The sequence below is a fragment of the Spodoptera frugiperda genome, chromosome 20 (assembly GCF_023101765.2).
Source record: "Spodoptera frugiperda isolate SF20-4 chromosome 20, AGI-APGP_CSIRO_Sfru_2.0, whole genome shotgun sequence".
Classification (NCBI taxonomy): domain Eukaryota; kingdom Metazoa; phylum Arthropoda; class Insecta; order Lepidoptera; family Noctuidae; genus Spodoptera; species Spodoptera frugiperda.
Genome location: NC_064231.1, coordinates 12,603,940 through 12,625,465, shown reverse-complemented (window position 1 = coordinate 12,625,465; position 21,526 = coordinate 12,603,940). Strand labels below are relative to the sequence as shown.

At 32.8% G+C, this 21,526-nt stretch overlaps 2 protein-coding genes across 3 annotated transcripts in view; both read right to left on the bottom strand.

The window, feature by feature from the left end:
- The window catches only part of LOC118282200 (elongation of very long chain fatty acids protein AAEL008004), a 38,297-nt gene that overhangs the window by 5,502 nt on the left and 11,269 nt on the right, over positions 1 to 21,526 (bottom strand). Inside the window, exon 1 of one of the 2 annotated variants that reach the window (XM_035603161.2) lies at positions 1,083 to 1,253. The exons of the other annotated variant lie outside the window; for it this stretch is intronic. The gene's annotated coding sequence lies outside the window, so the exon portion shown is untranslated. Of the gene's footprint in view, positions 1 to 1,082; positions 1,254 to 21,526 lie in introns of those variants that run through there. 2 annotated transcript variants of the gene reach the window in all.
- Positions 5,475 to 7,219, bottom strand: LOC118282199 (cytochrome P450 6B5-like). The gene has a single exon (XM_035603159.2). It carries the CDS (start codon positions 7,141 to 7,143, stop codon positions 5,644 to 5,646), a length of 1,500 nt encoding a protein of 499 aa, XP_035459052.2. The 5' UTR covers positions 7,144 to 7,219; the 3' UTR covers positions 5,475 to 5,643.

Here is a 21,526-nt window from a genome sequence, read left to right as displayed (position 1 = left end):
TTACATATTTTTTAGTCTAGACGATTTGACCTACTGTTACCGTTACAGAAAACTACTTTGTGGATGTGCAGAAACAGTGAAAAAATGAGTTTCTCAGAACAAAATTTGCTAACACCAAACGCTTGTCCATTAAGATTACCATTACACGATAATTAAAACCCAACTAATGGATAGTAAAAATTAACAATAGTGTGAAAATACTACAATTATTAACGGTACCATTAACAAAAAGAGAGATTCATTAATTTAATGTGTGTACTTATGATCTGTAGTAATAAGTAAATTAAGAGACAAAGTTTTATATTTTCATATATTTATTTTTCAAATAGACCAGGAAGGCACTTTTGGTCGTCTTCTTTTAGTGAAGTGAAGCTATTTGCTCGATACAAAGTGTAAATACCTATGGCGAAGAACGAGCAAGAAACTCCATAGGTTACTCTTTTTCAATCAGGTTCACAATACAATTCTTGGTTACATTGTTTCGTTGGTTCAATTATGTGAGACTCTATAATATCTAACATACAACACCCAAATAATAAAATGTGGTATCCATTGGCACTACATAGAAATTTATGTTATGACCATTAACTTTGCAAAGTTCTTTCTAATTTGAATATAATAAGATTAAGTCCATCACTTCATGTACAGTACAGTTCTCTATTGTAAAGAGGCGGTAACGTAATACTGAGAACAACTTTGACGTAGGACCGACTACTTTCGCTTGCGCGAAGCGATGACCTTTGGCCTTTTGATATCTCACCCCAATCCTTACAACAGACTCTGAATACGAAATGAAATGAAATAGAAATTGCAAAGGATAACCTCATTTCTCCAAAATGTATAAAAAACACGGATTAATACCTACAGATGTAAATACATACTTATGTAAATAATATTAATCCAAAAATGAAAATGAGTAACAAACAAAGAAATAGGCTATAAAAAAAATCAACTAAATTGACACCATTACATAAAGTGGACCAAATAGTTACTCGTATATCAAAATTTATAGCACACTGCGGACCGATGATAGCCCAAACTGAGCCTATACTGAACTAAAGTACTATAACCTATATACGTACTACGTTAAACCATCTGCATCATTCCAAGAAGCACTATAGGAAGACATGGTGGGAAGCACTGGAGCTTCAGTGTAACTTCACATCGTCATCATCATTAACATTTTATTTTATTATTTGTTTAATTCACGCGCGAGCCACACGACACGTCCGTTCGCTGCGAAATCGTTAACGCGACTGAGCTTTTACTCCCCCCTCCACCGGGTGTGGGAGTGTCTGTGTTAAGAGATGGGGAAAATTTGTAGGGTGGTTTGGGAGTACAGAGTGTTCGTCAAATAGGTTTGGAGTGTGTATTTATTCGTGACCTCAGTTTAGACTTAAATAAGTAGAAGCACTATTGTGCAGTAGGTACGGTAACAATAGCTAACATACGAGTTAAAAATGTAATATATTACTTATTTGAAAATATCGAGCAAGTAACCTATTTAAAATCTATGTAATATCATTGGATAACAAATTATAATAATTTACCGGTTATCATTAGGTCACCAAGTTTGTATCTACAAACCTTGTTTAGTACATTTGCTATAATAAATTATCGACCTTCAATTAATTTACACCTGTTTGCTACACGTATCTATATGTTTATATATATGGTAGTTCACGATTCGACATTACTTTTACTAAATTAAAACCAACACATAAAATTATGACGTCCATTTTAATTAACCCTAGAAAGATAATCTTATTTTGACCTACGGTAAAGATAATCATACGTCTATGAGACGTATTCGCATTTATAAGTGCCTATGGGACAAGTTTCCATAAATAACCTTTTAAAAAGTTATTGAATCATTAGTTACGGATTTTCTACGACAAATAAAAACATAATTACAATTAGGAAATGAATATAATTTAAAAACAACGAAATTTTGTTAACCTCTTACAAAATAAGTAAAAAAATATAAAGTCTTCCTTTGTTGAGTAATTATGTAAATCTTAAATTTGAAATCAATATTTTTTTTACTTAATATTATAGAATAAGGACTAATTAACAGCTTCATATAAAAAATCAACAAGTTTTAAGTTTAGATCACATTTAGATACAGCCTTTACGTATATCAGTTTTATGTTCACCACAAATGCTTTTATTATATTTATAACATGTCATTTTCGACATCCTTCTTATTTTTGACGGACATGCAATTCCTCCGATGTTGAGTCTATTACTTCAGCAGCAACTTCATCAACAAATTCGTCTTCGGTGTTACTCTGCACGTCATCTTGATTCAAGTCATCCTCCACTTCACTGTCACTCTCTGATAGAATCTCATCTTCACTGTTCTCCAATATTTTTTCCAATTTGGTTGTTATCAAGGGCCCCGCGTCCAGCCATTCTAATAGACTACCAAAATGACGTAAAATATAAAAAAAAAACGATAAATAAAACGAACTATTACTACTGGGAATGAGGTTCAAAAGTTACACAAAGGATAATCATACGTCTCTCGAACGTATGCCATCCCTGTATCTACGTAATTATTGTACTTACCAGGGCGACACAGCCGTCTCGCGAAAGGTCTGCCCGGCCACTGGGATAACTTAGAAGGACAGAACGGTACGATGCGAAATAAAAAAATGATAGCAATATTTGTGTTGGCCGTGCGTCTCAAAGACGTAGATTATCTCTCTAGGGTTAATAACAAAAAAGCAACACCCTAGTTGCACCCTCTCTCTCCCTCGTCGTTCAAACAAATATTGTATAGATGTGATGTAGTTATGCCTATGTGGAGTGGCTGGTATAAATGCTGTTGCTGTCAAGCGCTCCATCCAGCAGATGGAAATGCACACTGTGCCTACCTGACTAAAATCCCTAAATAATGTGTATCATTAAAAAAAAATAGACTACGCTTTTATTTCATTTATTTTACCCTATAGGGTTAAACAGTTGTTTTAATAATATTTATATTATTTTTATATGAATTAAAATTTAGTTTACAAGGGTAAAATTTCTTAATTTTGAAAATCATGCGTAGTGATTATAGTCTCTAAGACAATATTAGTTAATTTCAGTGTGCTTCACGATTGTTACGATACATACTATATACCACAAAAAATCAGTAACATGTACTGTTAATAGTCTAAAATTACTGAGCGCAAAAACTCTGTTTACACCTTCAAGAAAAAACAACACATACATTTTCACGTTTATCGCATATTGGATGTTATAAAATAAAATCCGAACATAATTTGACTTTATAGCCATTCAACAGACATATTACGAGAACAATTACATTATTAAATCCCCACAAATTCTACTAATAAGTGTTTAATAAATGGGTATGTTTATACATGAAATTATGTACACGCAGTGTTGAACGGATAAAATGCAATCAGTAAGTACGAACATCCTTCGATTGCTACTCGCTAGAATTATTGTGAAAACATCGAATGTTGCATACATTCGTGTTTCAATTTTTAATTGTTTTCCCTAATGAGGTTGCCTTCGTTTATTTTGTTGGTCAGAAACGTGCCGGAAACTTGTTACACGCAAATTTTACCCTTATGTGTAGTAGCTTCTAGCCGTGGTTTTGCTTGTGTAGTTATAAGATTAGAATTGGTTAGCAAAAATATAAAGCTTAAGAATGTGTTTGCTTGAACGCGACAACCTCCGGAACTATTGGTATAATTTGACATAATAATTTTGTGTGGAATAGTCCATTTTTTGAGGAAAATATAATTTTAGGTTATAAAACATCACGCTATAATCTAAAAGAGCGAAGCAAAGAGGGAGAGAACTGCGCAGAAGTAGCTAGTTTTTAATAAAGTCCAGTAGTAATAGTTTTGCGTAATACACGAGTATATTAATTAATTCTTGTAATATTACGTATGATGACGACAAAGAAGATTTAAAACTTCACTCTTACTTTATAATCTCAGTTCTTAAGTATAAATCTTCGTCTCAAATATGAATTGCTAGAAACGGACAGTAAATATTTTATGACTTTTCTCGTGTATGGAGGTAAATGCTTACTCACACAAAGACACTAAATATCTCCGCACATTTTCCGATGAAACCGAAACCAATCGTTACAACAAAAACAAACTTTTGCATCATACTACACATATATAATTTTCGCAACGGAACAAGTCATTCATTCTCAACATCGTAAAACGCCTTACTAGAACCGACCACTGTAACTTGACATCCCACTCTGTTCGCACACCACACTTACGCGAACATGTCAGGGTGCCGCATCCATTTGCATAGCTCTTACAAACTGGTTTTTGTATTACCAACAGGGTTAGCGCGTGCAGTTGCAAAAGACCTAAATTGGGTAAACATAGAGGTGAAAATTGAATGGGATGGCCATGTTAGTGTTGTCCAGATAGTGTCGCAAGTGTTTCGCTCCGCTGGTTGTCCTAAATACTTGGGTCCAAAGATTGCTGTTCGGAAATCCCTTGCTCTTACTGTTCCAGTGATAAGTCGCATGTTTATGTGTCTATAATGTGATTTTGATTCCTCAGTGACATGTGTATTCAAAGTCACTGCTGTTTTGTTTATGACCTTGGTATCCATACTTACTTCATTAATGGTATTATTTATATGCGTTTTCTATTTCAACTCTATTGCATTCTACATCAATTACTTTATCCGTCTGTATTTTAATGTCTTTCAATTGATTGATGTAAGACAGTGTTTACAATATACAATATGTATTATTAAACCTTTTTTATCTCACGTTCATGGCAAAATGTGCCCTTATTAATTTCACTCCAATGTCCAATATTTTCTCTAATATCCAGTAGAAAATAGGCAAAAACGTAACGACAGCTGCCCTTTCTCCACACAAGTCATATGCTAGTGTCATATCGTTACCATCCCGGACATTGTGTTCAGAACTTCCTTATTTAGCACAGATCTGTGTTACGTTATGTGCAAAGCAATACTTATGATAAGAACATGTTTCATAATAATCTTGGAGACACACGAGGACAAGAAATGTGATAAAGACATATTGACTTATACGAACTTAACAAGAAACAATGATTCAATAGGGATGATGACGGGTTATGAAAATTAAAAATCTAATTAGTCCGTCAGTTAGGTAATGAAAAAATATTAGACACGTATTTTTTTATTTTGTCATATAACATAACAATACTTAGATAAAATGAATCAAAGTTTAGGAGTGGGAGCTAGCTACGTCACTATAGAGTATAAAACGTACTCTAAAGTGACGTCACGCGATATTTCAAATCGATATATCTTCGAAAGTATTTGTTTCCGTAAGAAAATAAAAAATACGTGTCTTATATTTTAAAATAATCTACAAGACGGACATTAAAATAAAAATTAGTCATCTACCCTATTCATAAGCTAATTATAGATGACGTATTTAAGTCCAAACGTATTAAAATCAATCAACTTTTAAATGTCAGAAATAAAAGTGATCAGATTAATAGATATGTTTATTAATTAGTAAAGATATCTAAAGTAATAATACAATTTTTCAATGTAATCAACATAGCAATTTATCACTTATAAATGTCATGAATGTTTTAATTAAAAACAACATTACAATTTTGATACATAAAATATTATAAACACTAAAATAAGGACTTACTTAACATCTCTAGGAATAAGCTTTATATTCACATTGTCAGGTTTTACATTTAGTATATGTTTCTGAAAAATAAGATTTCTCATATCTGCATTTGATTCAACGGTAAAATGTCTCAGAGCGTGGACTAGTCCAGCTAGTACTTGTAATTTGGCATACCTAGCTCCTAAGCACATGCGGTTACCCATACCAAATGGCATAAAAATATCATCAGCGGGCTTTCTATCCTTAGAGAACCGTTCTGGATCAAATACCTCTGGTTCTGGATAAAATCTTGGATCGTGATGTATTTGGTAGATTGGAGTAAATATCTTCGTTCCTTTCTCTACTTTAATATTACCCACTTCTAAAACAGTATCTTGAACACATTGCCGTGTTACATAACCATTAGGAGGAAGAATCCTAGTAGCTTCATTTAGCACTTTGTCTACATATTCCATTTCATTAATCACGTCATAAGTAATTTGGCCATTGTATTTTTCAAACTTTTCGTCGATTTCTTTGTGTACCTTTTCTAATATTTCTGGGTGACACGAGAGAAGAGTTAGTGTTGAAAATATGACTACAGCACAGGGTTCAACTCCAGCAGCGAAGAAGAACAAGGCTTGTGCTGACAATAACCCAGTTGTTGGTTCTATAGTACACCCTGTAGTGTCATCCTTCAACGTTCCGTTCTTCTGCAAACTAATACACAAATCAGCAAAATCATGCCTCTTCACATTCTCTGCTTCCCGCTTTCTTATAACTTCTGCAATAGAACTTATAAAGTAATCTTCGTGTTCTTTAAACAATTTTATTCCCAACATATTTGCTATCTTTGGGCTCATTCCAACGATGGCAAATCTTAATACATTCTTGAGCTTCGTTGCTGACATATTTTCCGCTAGTTTGATGAACGGTGAATCAAAGGTTGATTCGGATCCAATGCCGAAAACTGCTCCACAAATTGCTGCGTTACAGAAGGTTGTAACTGTGGCGTATATGTCACTCTCACGTTTTTTGGGATTTTCTTTTAAATAACTCACAAAGTCTTGAGCACTTTTGTCCATGATGTAGTACATGTTCTTCAATTTGCTGGCTGTGAATAATGGGCTCATAGTCTTTCTCATCAGCTTCCACCTGGGTCCGTTCATGAAGAGAATATTATCGGAGAGTTGATCGCCTTCAACGCTTTCCATTCCTCTATGATGAAAGGCTTGGAAGTCAGTCTGTAGAACTTGCTGCACATTCTTTGGATGTATGACAAACAACGCCGGTGTGGACAACTGCCCAATTCCCACAGCTGGTTCATCTTTATATTCCTTGTAAATATCACCGAGGATCTCGAATAGCGCTCGTTTTGTTGTGAGAAACTCCCAATAGGGACCGATGGCTTTGCTTCTGTCGTAAAACTTAACACCACGTTTCTTCCAATAGTTTTCATTGTATTTTCCAGTTTTATAGAGGTATGCGAACAATAATAGCACGACTAAGCCTAATAAAATTACTGGCAAAAACATTTTGAGATTATCGGACGCGACTTGACCGTGCGAACGAATGGACTCCACTGAGCATTTGAGTTTTTATCTGAAACACGAATATAGCATAACGGTTTATATACAAAGCTATTATTTAATTCTTATCAATCAGTTTGACGTGTTTGGGTTACATCCCAACTCATCACTTTTATTATCGTTTCAAATCATCTTAGTCACAATTACACGTGAAATTGTAAGTTATGTCATTTTTGCAGGGAAATCCAAAGAATAACTGCAGTGAAAGGGTCAGATCGTTAGGATTTTATAATATTTTCGAAATATTCAACCAGTATAATGTAAACGTCATAATATCATGATAATACAATGGGCTTGCTTATATTTAAGACGCCAAATCGAAAAAGCTTTAACTACATTACAGCTCTTCAAAAATAATAAATATTTGAACAATATTTGCAACGGTTTAATAAGAAATTGTCGAGTTGGGCTGAAGAGGCTGGAATGAATTGAAACAAGATTTTTGCTGAGTAATGCTCATACAACGTTTTATGCAAAAACTTTAAGTAGTTATTCAGCTGTTTATTTACAATAATCTTCATAGTTATTTTTAATAGTAAAGAGACATGCAGATAGTTGTACGACATGATACTGTTACAAAATGTTTATAAATACCTGGAGATAGATGACAGACTTATTCAATAGTACTATATAATTTTTTTTTGGAAATGTGCATGACTCTGCATAATTTTTGCAAGTGTTGCTATGTCAGCATATCTATAAGATAACAATGATGACTTGTATAATCACAATATATATTAGATTATCTAAATGGTTAAATGGTTACAATGTAGGCATTAAAAAGATAAGCTGAGATGAGATAAAGCAAATAGGTATACAGTTATCGCGAACGAGTCTAAGCTATATCTTATGTTTATATTTTTATCATAATAATTTACATATTATAGGTAACATTGTTATGTTTTAATATTTCTTTTTTGATTTTAATAACAAAAATAGTATCCCACACAACAGGGGGAAATCTTAGAATAGGATAACGTTTGATAAGGAAGTTTATGCACGTAATCAATTCGGCAGCGAAAGAAAAAACGCTAGTGGCTCCGTTTTTTCTCTCCCAAATGTAGTTTGTAGCTTAGAGTATATTTAGGTGTCACTATGATTGTCAAAATGATTCTTTGATTTGTTATTACCATACTAGTTTAAGGTAACGATCTTAATTTAGTAGGTACATACATACATTAAGAGTGTATTAGCTAGCAATGCCAGTTATTTTAATCCACAAACTAGATGACATTAAAACAATCTTCCGCATTATCACATCGAAAAACAATCCTAATTTATCTAAACAAGTAAGTACAACGTCTATAGCAAAAATAATATTACTTTGTACTTTATAAATATTGACTAACTTAAATATTATTTGATGTTTTACACCGGTTCGCCGGTTAACGCAAACTATATGCCTCTATGACAAAATTCTTGTTAACATAATATAGCAAAGAGTGATAAATTTTTGCGTAAGGCAATGTTTTAATCTGACAATAACATATTGGACTCCGTATCTAGTTATTAGTTTTTGTCGACAAAAAAAATATGGAACTAGAAATTCTACTATTTTTTGGTATATCTATTTTTTTTTCATAGATTTTTTTTTGACAGATTTTATACATAAATTAAAACAAGTAGTAGTTTTACTAACAAGCAAGGCTAACGACAGTAATTGATTGATTTATTTATTTATAGACAAACGTACTTATTATAAAAACAGATAAACATATAAAACTTCCTCTTTTTCAAGTCCGCCAACAAAATTAGGAGTTATAACTTAAAGGTCAAACTTTGATACGCGATTTTCATCCGTAAACACAAGACAATAGAGTTATTATCCCAATTTCTGGTGTAAGTAGTTACTTTCATTTGTGAATTATGTTTTTGAAAGTGTAATACACATGTTTGAAATTAGATTTTGGACATGTGAAAGTAAAGTAGACTTTTGTCTGTGGAAATAAGGTCAAAAACAATTTGTATTATAATTTGCAATGACAATTTAACCATAACATAATATTTTCAGTCTTTTGGAAATTGTTCTATGTATGTGTAATTCTTCGTATGCCGCATCACCGCTTACTTACTACCAGGCGAGATCAAATATAAAAAAAATATACTAAAGAGTGTGAGCTGCGGACTACGTAGCGAGTTACTGGGGCTCTAGCTCGAAAAACAGAAGTATGTAGGAACGAGGTCTTTTTAGTTAGTAAGAGTCTGACACTACCTCTCGCCTCTGGGGGGAGAAAACCATGGTATGATTCTCCTCTCAAAAAAAAAAAACAATTAAAAGACACAACATGGTCACACCCAGTTCAAGCATCGATCTAGTACTATAGATAAATCAGTTAAAAGTCTATTTAAATCATTATGACTTTTCAATATAACATAATCATCGACGTAACATGGAACATAACATAACATCGGACATTCGCTTCATTAATTCACGATTATAATCAATTAATGTCGTGTCGGTTTCATAAGCTCTAATCATTTAGTTTTGCTCAATTATACAATATTCACGACTGTCTAATTTAGTAATCCTATAATTTAATTATTTCAAAACTAATCAATTATTATTATTATAATATTTTTTGTTGTAATTTAATTATGATGGCTTTGCAACTAAACAGAGATATCATGTTAGCACATGTCAAAATTAAAAATACATTTACAAGAAGCTCTGATTAGTTGGTTTATTCGAGCCGGCCAATCAGAGAGCCGAACGCGCTCTCGTTTCGTTTTCCTTCAACATAAATCAAACTCATACTAGGGATACTGATAACTCAATCACAATTATTTATACTTTGTTAATTTAAGATTTAATACGAAATAAAACAACATTTTAAATATACAAATTAATTAAAGAAATGTTAGAAGTCAAATTACATTTCAGTAAATAAATGCATTACATTTAAGATTATTCGTACTGCAAATAGCATACAAATTAGTGTTTACATGCTGAAACATCATTACTTTTACTTTATCTCTTTGGTTGTTTTGTGATGTATCTAACATGAGTATTATTATCTCAAAATATGTTTCATTTTGATAAATTACTCGATGATTGTCGACATACCTCATAAACCACGTATTAATGTTTATTATAAAAAACACGACTTTACAAAGATGTTCTAATGAAAGTGAGAGGAATCCATTTAAAATGTAATTGTAGGAGAAGAACATTAATGTTTTAAAAAGCTATGAATATTTTTATAACATCACCAAAAAAGCATAGCAAGCATGTATTTTTTAGGAATGTTTTTTTTTAACACTAGATCAAAAGCAAATTCTTCGTCACTTTAAGTAATCTTGTATCTTAAAGCTTATTTTAAAAAGGGTTATAATGCATAATCATTACTATTTACAGCCCGTGAGACTGCGAGAATCTCCTACTGAACTAAAATTTATTTACCATATGCTTGACAAGAGGACTAGAGATCGCAGTTTAAAACGATCAGAAAAACTGTTCAACAGAGCAGTCATAATACATATTAAAAAAAATACGCAAGCATTCAACAAAATTACTATAACACCATAGTCATATTACTTGGTTTACTACATCTCCTACCAAAGAATTGTCTAGTATTTAAGTTTAAAGGACAAATATTGTTTTCCACATTTCGGTCACGAGATGTGTGGTTAAAGGCCTATTCTAAGGTGCTCAGAATTGTGGTCGCACCTAAATGTATCTGTGGTCGTTTGGGACGCAAGCTGAAACGTTTAGTGGTTTAAATAATTTGCAATACATGTACTCAGTGTGTTATTGACCTGAAACTTTGAATAAATATTGGGCTCAGACAAACTTTGTAATGACTAAGGTAAATAGACGTGAGAGATAAATAGAGACTCTGTTACGTTGGAATATAGATTGATTTAGTACGGAGATAGTAACTCTTGGTTGGCTACTGAGTCGACCAATTGCAATGGTTACAAAAGAAATGGTTTCGTTAAAAATTATACCTATAATTCTAATTAATTAATTAGTAGCACTGTTTCTATATGGAATCAATCTTCATTATTGTAACCTGCATACTAAATAATGTGGCTGAATCGTGATCATTTATAGGATATTTTTAAGAGAAGCTTGGGTAGCTGAGATGATGATTCATGTTGAGAATATTTAGGACACGGACATAATATGAGAGAAGATATAATCATGTGACCAAACAAGTGATGAATTTTTATATAGATGTATAGAAAGGAAGCCAAAAAAAGATGGATAGATAGTATAAAGAATTATATAAAAGAAAAGGCGAATCTAAGTAAAAACAGTACAATAAGAAGATCGAAAATGAAAATGGACAGATGTGCTCCATCGTAGGCCGCATCATTGCATACCACTAGGCGCGATACGGCTATACGTCGACCCATCACATATATGTATAAACAAAAGAAGATTATTACGGTATGTGTGTGGAACACATACCGTACTAAAACAATTATAGTGACGATAAGTATATGAAAGCATAATTGTCCGCTTCTCAGCCCAACACGCTAACAATTTTAACAACACAGCCACGTGCATGTAATTTTGCAAAAGAAAACAATATACCCATTACGCAAAAAAGTACTAAGATAACATGAATCAAAAGATATTCATCATCCAACATCTTAAACCACTTCAGAACTAAATATTCAGATTACGTGCGTACTTATATATGTCAAGTACTCACACGCTAAAGTGGAAGCATTATCTAAGTGGCGATGGCGTAGCTTTCTCAAAATTATTCTGTTTTCACCAGTTCACTGTGCGAAGGTTTGCGCGAAGTTTTCGGTAACTATGATATAATATCCGTAGCGAATTCCGCCAGTAACTGGTTTATGGTATTTTTATGTGTATTATGTTATTATTATTATGTTATACGGATGGGTTTGTTACGCAACTAGCGAATTTGGATTGCGTGAGTCGTTGGACTAGAATTTGCAGAAACTTGTTTTTATTTTTTTGCATTTTGATATTTCTCTTTCTAGATCTTTCTTGTTATTTTTGTGAATGATTGTAGACGGTGATGCGGAAGTTTAGATCTTGTTTATCTTAAAAACATAATATATTAGTTAGGTGTTGTGTTTTACAGTTAGACATTTAAAATTTTGGTCTTACTGTTATTCGCTCAAAATGTACCGCATATATTTCAGATGCATTGATAGTTACTTTGATAGATAGATATGATTACGGTACCCTTAGTACGAGTTTGCTTCACGTTGAACGAAAACGAAATGAGAGCGCCTTCAGCGCTCTGATTGGCCGGCGATAATGAACCAACCAATCAGATTCGATCTCGTTAAACGTAAAACAAACTCGTACGAAGTGCACTTGTGTTTTCTACATAAGTGAAGAAGTTTGTAGAAAATTACTTTACATATTCAAAAATTACAATTTACAAACACTCATTCAAGACAGCCCTAGCAAACTTACCTACAATAATTTTAGGTCATGCAATTTCCTAATAGTAAGCCTCAACCAAAAACAGGTATCCGCAAAGCTTAATGTTCTACGTTCAATAAATCTTGATGGGAAGCTGTCATAGTGTAGTAAGTGCCAGTAGGTCAATTGCAGGCTGTCCTCGAAATCTCAACTAATTATCTGTTACAAATGGTTACGTGATCGAGGAAGTTGTTTTAAAATTTAGAGACGGCAACATAGTGAGAAAATCATGCGTGGACGTCAATGATTGTATCTAACAGTATTGAGAGTAGATCGTTGATGTAATCTCTTCTATGATATAAGGGTCAGTAGTAACGTGCGTGTGATATTTTTACACTTTACATAGATACTATATTACACTAGCTGACCCGGCAAACTTTGTACCGCTTTGAACATTTTTTCTTACTATTGAAACCTTCCCTGGACTTCCACAAATAATTCAAGTTCCCGAGTTTTAGCAAGACTAACGAACAGCAGTTTCATAAATCAATTGTATATTTCATAATATAAATATATTAGAATAATTATAAAGATTAACAGTTTTAATGTAATGTGAATGACCCGTTTGAATAGATTCGGATTTGAAATTATAATAATGCTTTAACAATGGTAATAATGCTATAACTATAATGAATACAGATTAATGACCTTTATATTAAATTAAAATTTTCATTAAATAAATATTTATAATGTAAAAAATTTATCACAAAGTTAAAAACGAATTCACTTTCAATTGCACTGCACCACTATCAAATACACACAATTGACCTACTGTATTTCGTATACCATGACACGCAAAGCAAAAGCCAATACGAACCTTTTAGCTAACGCAATAAGATCGAAATTAGCATACGGATTTCACGAAATATGAGCACTTGTGACCACGGTTACGAAGTAAGCAAATACCATTTGGTGGCAGTAATCGCATAGGTAGGCATTTCTAGACAACCTAATGCCCTAGATAAATTGCAACGAAACGTACAAGTTTGTTTACCACGCTGTTCGACATATTATTATGAAATTATAAAATATTTTTATATTATATTATAGCTATTTAAAAACTGGGGAAATCATTTGATGTCATCGGGGCCATTAACTTAGAGATTCATTTATATTTTTACAAATAAAAGAAATATATAAATAGCTTGCGGTTTTTGCATCAACATTACTAAATGATTTATAAGGATGTTGACTTCTGCTTTTTGAATGCATATCTGTATCGTTAAATTAATTAAAGTAGTTTTGAAAACCCAATCAAATTCTGCACAAACAATTTTGATCAAATTAGATTATTATTAGTGGCAGGTCACCGTTGCGATAAAACTGCACTCAATGATTTTATTTACTAATACATAAAGAGGGTTGCAGTGTGCAAGGAGTGGGGATGAATGTCAAGCTTGTCACCCCCTATAGATGTCTTTATGACGACCACGACCTCTCTACCAAGAGTGGAATGACTAAGAAAAATTTTTTTGTATTTATGGAATAAGCCGGTTAACGAGCAGACGGATCACCTGATAAGCAATCTTCGCCGCCCATGGATACTTGAAACACCAGAGGCGTTACTAGTACGTTGCCTGTCTTTTGTGGGTTAGGAATTTAAGGGCTGTTGGGGAATCGGGGATTGAGAAGGGCTAATTGGGCCTCCAGATAGAATAAGTTTAAAAAAAATGATGGAATGTCAGTGTCAACCTTTTGCAATGACTTTCTTATTCAATGTTTTGACTAGCGTTTAAGTACCATTTGTCTAATGGGCCTTAATACCACATCATTCCTATTATAATAACTAATTTTATACAAACATCATCAGGAATTAACCAATAACATACATTTCTAATACCTATCTGGGATTATGACACGTTAGGTTATTTTGTGTTCATCTACATATATTAAAATCGATTTGTTAGTATGTATATAAAAATGCTAATTTTTAAACGTTATGCTGTGTATTGCATAAAATCGATGAAGCAATATAAGTTGGTCATTTTAATAATGTATACGCCTAAATATTCGTGGTAAAAGTAGATTGGTTTGTGTTCGATGACACCTGTGTGTCACTAAGCATCTATAAATCGTACGTTACGCCTTTAACCCCGAAGGGGTAGGCAGAAGTACACAATGTGGCACGTAATGCTACTGTACAATGTTTATCCACTTTTCACCATTTGTGTTATAAGTCCCATGTAATAGGGGGTGAGCCTATTGCCATATACTAGGCACGTAATTCCAGAGTCCGTGTTAGTATTGAGAAATTTTCGAAAACCCAAAAAAAATCCATCAGTACTACCCCGATGAGATTCCAGGCAATCGCATTTCCGACCACTCGACCACCGAGGCAGTCTATAAATTATATAGCATAATTAGATATGACATACAAAACTATATTTAAGTCTACGATAAGGCATCATAGGATAAGGACTTTGATAAACCTTCAGAAGCAACCTTGATTGAACCTTGACACTCGGAAGAATATTATATAAGTATTTTTAAATCAGTTCGGTACATACTTTTATCTTAGACTTTAACCCAATTAAAAGTAACCTTCAACTTTATTAGATATATTTATTTACATATATTATTATATACACATATTACCTTCATATTGATTCTATTCTAATCAACTTGTCACATTTATTGCTGTCATATTCTATTTAATATGTAATATTATTTTACTAGTATTAAGTACAGGAACGAAAACAGAGCGTCACTGACCGCTAGCAACCCGCAGAACCCCGCGCGCGCGCCGGCCGGCCGTGTCAGAATGCGTACTGAGCACTCAACGCCCCGCACCCGAGCTGAAAAACATCTATTCTCGCACATTACACAGCACACCGCACACATCTCCGCTTTGGTGGAGGCACTTTTGAAACGCCAAATTGAATTGTCCGTCAGTCTGTCTGACAGTAAAGTTAGGTGCTCGCATTAAATAAATGCTCTTAATTTGACTTTCAGAAAATACGCAAAGCCCTATAAATTAAATTTTTAAACAATTTTTTTAACTGAACTTAGATAAAAATATTTCATTGTACCTCGATGACTTCCAATTGCTACTATTCGCATTCCATTTCACTTTATATCACGCCATAGTTATTACGTATGAAGAAGAAATTTTGGAGAACCGTTATCAAATTGTCATTAGGTGCCGTTTTCACTTGACGAAACAAGTGATCTTGAAAGTGTGATGTAATCACAAATCGTGATAGTGAACAAAGTATCGTTCGTCTCTCTATGACGTAATAAAAATATATTTTTGAACAAGATAATCTAAACAGCAATTGAAAAATGAATTGGCTATATCGTTTTATTTATTGTATTAATTTACAAGTACCTATACAGTAGATATAAATAAATAAATGCATGGGGTTTTTCCTTTAGTGAAATAAATTTTAATCGTATCTGAGATTTTGATTGAAAAATAATAATATATTAAAACCAGTTTAAACAGAAGCTGCACCATTATGTCAATTTCAATTCGAAAATTTATTTGTGTCATTATATATTAATTAATTATATAGGTATATATCATGCGTCAATACATACATAAATAATGTTTAATATGTCATTAATATGTATAAAAGTGCACTACCTTTTAATAAATAATTATGTTTATTATTTCTAACCTTGTAAAAGAGTCATTACTGTGATTGTATAATTTAATAATTAAATTTGGTGTCCTTATAATATGTATGTAAAATAGTACGAGTATTAATGCACCCCCAATACGAAAAGATATCCCAGTTTTTTTTTCATCGAAAGGTAACTTGATCAACTCTATATAAACCATATAGTTAACTAATTTAGAATTGATATTACCATTACTAAATTTTGTTAATTGATGGGAACGCTTCTTTATGCTTTCAACTACCATTACTTTGCCCACAAATTGAAGTATGAATAAAAGAAGTCACATTTCCGCTACACTGACTCTAAAAGACACTAGTAATTTGGTACAATCAAATTGTGGCACGTTTTTCTACAAATTATATAGATGAGCAATTGTTTTTCGATATTGTTAACGGTAACAAAACACTTATTGTTATGTAATTTTTTTGCTATGCGAGTATACCTATTGCGAATTTCTTTGAAGAAATAAATATTGTTATGTCAATTAAACAATGTAAAAGCAATCGTTAAAATAGAATATCCCGACAATGAAGTAAGGTGTATCACAAAGTTTAAAATGATGAATTTCATCATTGAACTATTAAAGGCGTTGGGTAGTTGCTTCTTTCTTAGTAGGTTTTTTTACCCGACTGCGCCAGAAGGAGGGTTATGTTTTTCGAGTGTATGTATGTATGTATGTATGTATGTATGTATGTATGTATGTACATATGTATGTATGTATGTATGTATAATTGTTTGGCACGCTCTGCAGCCTAAACGGCTTGATGGATTTTGACTTGAGAGGTGTCGTTAGATTCGTATTTACTGTGAGAATGACACTGGATATATCAAAATAATAAAAAAACAAAATGGCAGAGTTTTGGCGCCAAATTCGAATATTTCTCACTCTCTAGCCTAAACGGCTTGATGGATTTTGACTTGAGAGGTGTCGTTAAATTCGTATTTACTGTGAGAGTGACATTTGATACATCAAAAAAATAAAAAAACAAAATGGCGGATTTTTGGCGCCAAATTCGAATATATCTCACTCTCTAGCCTGAACGACTCGATGGATTTCCGCTTAATAGGTGTCGTTTGATCCGCATTTACTGTGAGAGTGGCACTAGATATATCAAAATAAAAAAATAATAAAACTAAAAAAATAAAAATAAAAATGGTAATTAAAAAAACTAAAAAACCCGACTGCGTTTCTTTACAATATTAAAATGAAAAAACCCTAAAACAAGAAAATCATCGTAAAATTTAAGCAGTCGGGACCCATTCTAAATATAAAGACTTTGTGAGGGCACATAATAATATGGCTGGCTTTCTAGAATGGGTCCCGACTGCTTAAATTTTACATGTTTTCTTGTTTTAGGGTTTTTTCATTTTAATATTGTTTAACCTAAATCTGTAAATCCGGCCCTTATTTTCCCAAACCAATCAGTTCTAGTTACAACAAGTTAACCATGCTATATCCGAAATTCCTTCAACTCCAGATTTTTTACCCAAAAAAGCATTTCCCTACAAAAAATGGTGTAAAACCAAATGTCACTGGATTTTGATATTTTCTATTATGCTTTTAGGAGTCATTTTTGCTCGAGTAGTTTGGGAAACCTGTTTGATACTGTTGCATCGCTTCGATTCGAGACTTTCACTGAGATTTTGATGGGTACAGTTAGACAGTTGGTAAAGAAACACAGTTATATTTTATTCGTTATACAACTCGGTTAAGGTTAAATATTTAAAAGTCAATGAACGTTTTATTTTTTATGTAATATGATTAATTAGTATTATGAGTGCTTGTAATCTGTTTATCTCATGACCTTTTTTGAACTATGTTTCTATTGGTTACGTTTTTTTATCAGATTTGACTAATACAATGTTTTACACCTAGAAAATTAACTATAAAAATTATCACGGTTTACTCACGTTAATTTGTGTAGTAAAGCTCTACTAGTTTTGAGTCTATAGAGAATTCGTCATCATGAGCAGCGTGCGTAGACGCTACGCAGCCTACTGAATATTTTTTCATTTTTTATATATTTAAAGTGTATAATGGTATGTTTCGATAGAATTTCATTATATTTATTAATTTTTATACATACAATACTAGTTTCTGCGAGGGACTTCGCCCGCGGTCCCGTGAGATAAAAAGCGTCCTATACGTTATTTCAGACCATAATCTACCCCTGTTTAAAATTTCATCCCGATCCCTTCAGCCATTTTGACGTGATTGAGTACGAAACATACACACAAACATTCGCATTTCTAACATTAGTAAGATTGAATATAATTCATAACACAACTGGTGAAAAGTGGGTGTTATACTATTATGTTACGTTAAACTATTATCTAAGAGTTTTTAAAAATAGCTATAATAACAGATGTGAAAAAAATGTAAACAAGAAAGATATCATCTGCCGCATATGAACCGACTTAATATAAAATGATATCATCGCCAGCCTTTTACTTTTATAACATTAAAATACATCTAAAAACAAATTATGTCATTAAAATTGCAAAATTAATTCAAAATATACATAAATATAAAATTAACATAAATACTATAATATCACGATAATCTATTCCAATATAACACCAAACTATTTTATAATATATGTTATGTTATTTCCGTGAAATTCATTATTATACCAATATAACATAATAGCATGTATTTAGGTTGTTATTTTTTTGATACAATGTTATGTAAAGAGGGCCACTTTCGCTACCCAGTTCCCCAATGCGGTGTCGTGATGATTTATGATGTGAACTAAGCAGGTATGTACTTCAAATTGTGTAATTGTTATATGAACTTGTAGTACGTTCTACTTTTTAAGTTCCGTAGGTAACTTATGTAATTATAACTAAGTCAGTTTAGTTTTTGTTTCATATATTATGTAAAGTCGGTCAATTGGTCTTTGTAAGGTAAGATTGTAATGTGTTTGACAGTAGTTAAGGGCAGTTCCGGTCTTAGATCTTAATAGATAATGTGTTGAATATAATCGATGTTATGTAACGTTATGTATTCGTTTATGAATAACATAACGATGTGTTGTAGCTTCTACTAGTTTGTTTCTTTTTGATCTTATTGTAAGAGCTACGCTATCAATGTATAACTGGACACAATTGCACTTTATTTGCATACTAAAGGAAGACTAAACTTGAATGCATTCATTATATATACTTTATATCGTCGATATTTATGCTGCTTGATAGTCAATAAAGTCAACGAAAATTTGTACATTTAGAGATAAGTCATGAAGATAAGATACCTTGCTTACTTGCACTATGTGCAACTATACACAGATTTCATTAAACAGCCACAAACAATTAACAATGACCCATAACTCCATTTAGATCATTACCGCGATTTACATCCTAATCGTTGTCCCACAATATCAAACTTCAACACAACCTTAACACAATAGATATAGGGCTGAAAATCCTTTGTAGAAAAGTTGGTAAAATATTCGCGTGTTATAATGTCATTGAAATCTGTTTGTTCGCAATTAGTTGTTAGTAACGACGTGATCGGAGTTGTGTCATCTTGCTACTTTGTACTGACGTCCGATTGAAAATTGAAGAAGCGCTCATTTAGTTGCTGCATCGGATAAATTTGGAATAAATGTGTCGTTAAAAAAACAACGGTTGGTTGCGATTAAAAAAAGTAGAGTATGTCAAATAAGTAAGCCCTTTACAAACCGGATCATGGTATAAACAGTATTTTTATGTTGTTTGTAACGGTGTTGGGAAGAATTGATTGTCAATGATCATCTACTGTAGAAAGAGATTGTCTTTGTTACAAAAAAATAGCTTTCAATGGTAGTAAGTACTAAATTCGTGCTTTTGAAATGTGTTTCGAATATTTATAGCCAAGCGCGCCTCAAAGAGCCCATCAGACCACCACAGATAGACAGGGCCCAGTAGGGCTAATGCCCGATACGGAACCACAAAAGAATGATGAGCTGCCGGGGCTCCGGCTCGAAGAGTAGGAACGGGGTGGTTTTTAGTCAGTAAGAGTCTGAAACGGATTGGATGATTTTCGCCTGTTTCTATGTATGACTGAATCCAAATCAAATCTAACAGGCAATCTATTCAAAAAATAGAATCCTAATCTCGCAAAAAAGCAGGAACAAATATCAGAAGCACTTTCTCTGCACTTGTTTATTTATAACCAAAAACCTGTCCAACTTTGTTAGTTACGTAAACAATGTAAAACAAAAACAACTGACCTACTACTGTCACTGCAGAAATGTTGTGATGATTATCATCATATTACTGAATACAGTACCCTTAGTACGAGTTTGCTTTACGTTTAAAGTAATCGAAACGCGAACGCGTTCGGCTCTCTGATTGGCCAGCTCAAATAAAGCAACCAATCAGAGCGCCGAACGCGCTCTCGTTTCATTTTCGTTCAACGTAAAACAAACTCGTACTAAGGGTACAGATCTTCAACTGCCATTATGACAATGCGTATATTCTTGTCCGAGAAAAGTGGGCGTGGCGTACAGTCGTCGCGCTTCGTGTTACGTAGCACGCTCTTGTAACATGTTAATGTTACACCTGAAGGGCTTACACTCGCATTATCTAATAGACAGGTTTATTATTAACTAATGAAGTGCCCGTGGCATTGCTCGTGTTTATTGTATAATATTTAATGGTGTGTCAATCAAAATCATAGCATGTCTTAATGGTACATAGCTATTACATTATAAAACTAAGATCCACATTTCCAAAGAAACTTCAGCTATGAACTGCCAATAATTTCAAACTTTGCCCTCAATAGAGATAGATCCTTATAACCACAATTTTTCACTCAAATGACTAAAAACTACTAGTTTTTCATGAATAAGAGTCCCGTTCTAACTTGAAACTGGTAGAGCTTTACTCAGACATTTACGAGAGTAAACCGTTGTTTTCAATCAATTTAGTATATATCTCACGATTGTCATTCTCTTCACCATTTAACTATCACGACACTTAATTGATCGTTGTTGACACAAAAGTCATAAACATCTGTTATTGTACTTGTCAAGCACTTGGACCGGTCGAAAATGGATACTTTCAATAGGTTATTTCAATTCTAAAGTCATTGACCCCATATGTGTTTGATAGTTTGTGTGATACTGCTTCATGCATGTTAAGATAATAGCCATTAGTTATCAGAGAGATGTATGAGATGTGATAAAAAAGAAAGAAAGAAAATCCGTTAGTATAAAATAAATGTGTTGATTTCAACTATTTACAAAAGAGGCGACAATCTTGTTACTACTACAAAGTGCCTATGAATATCAATTTAAAAACAATCAC

Coding starts and splice junctions, on each gene's coding strand:
- LOC118282199 (XM_035603159.2), bottom strand. CDS start 7,143: ATGTTTTTGCCAGTAATTTTATTAGGCTTAGTCGTGCTATTATTGTTC.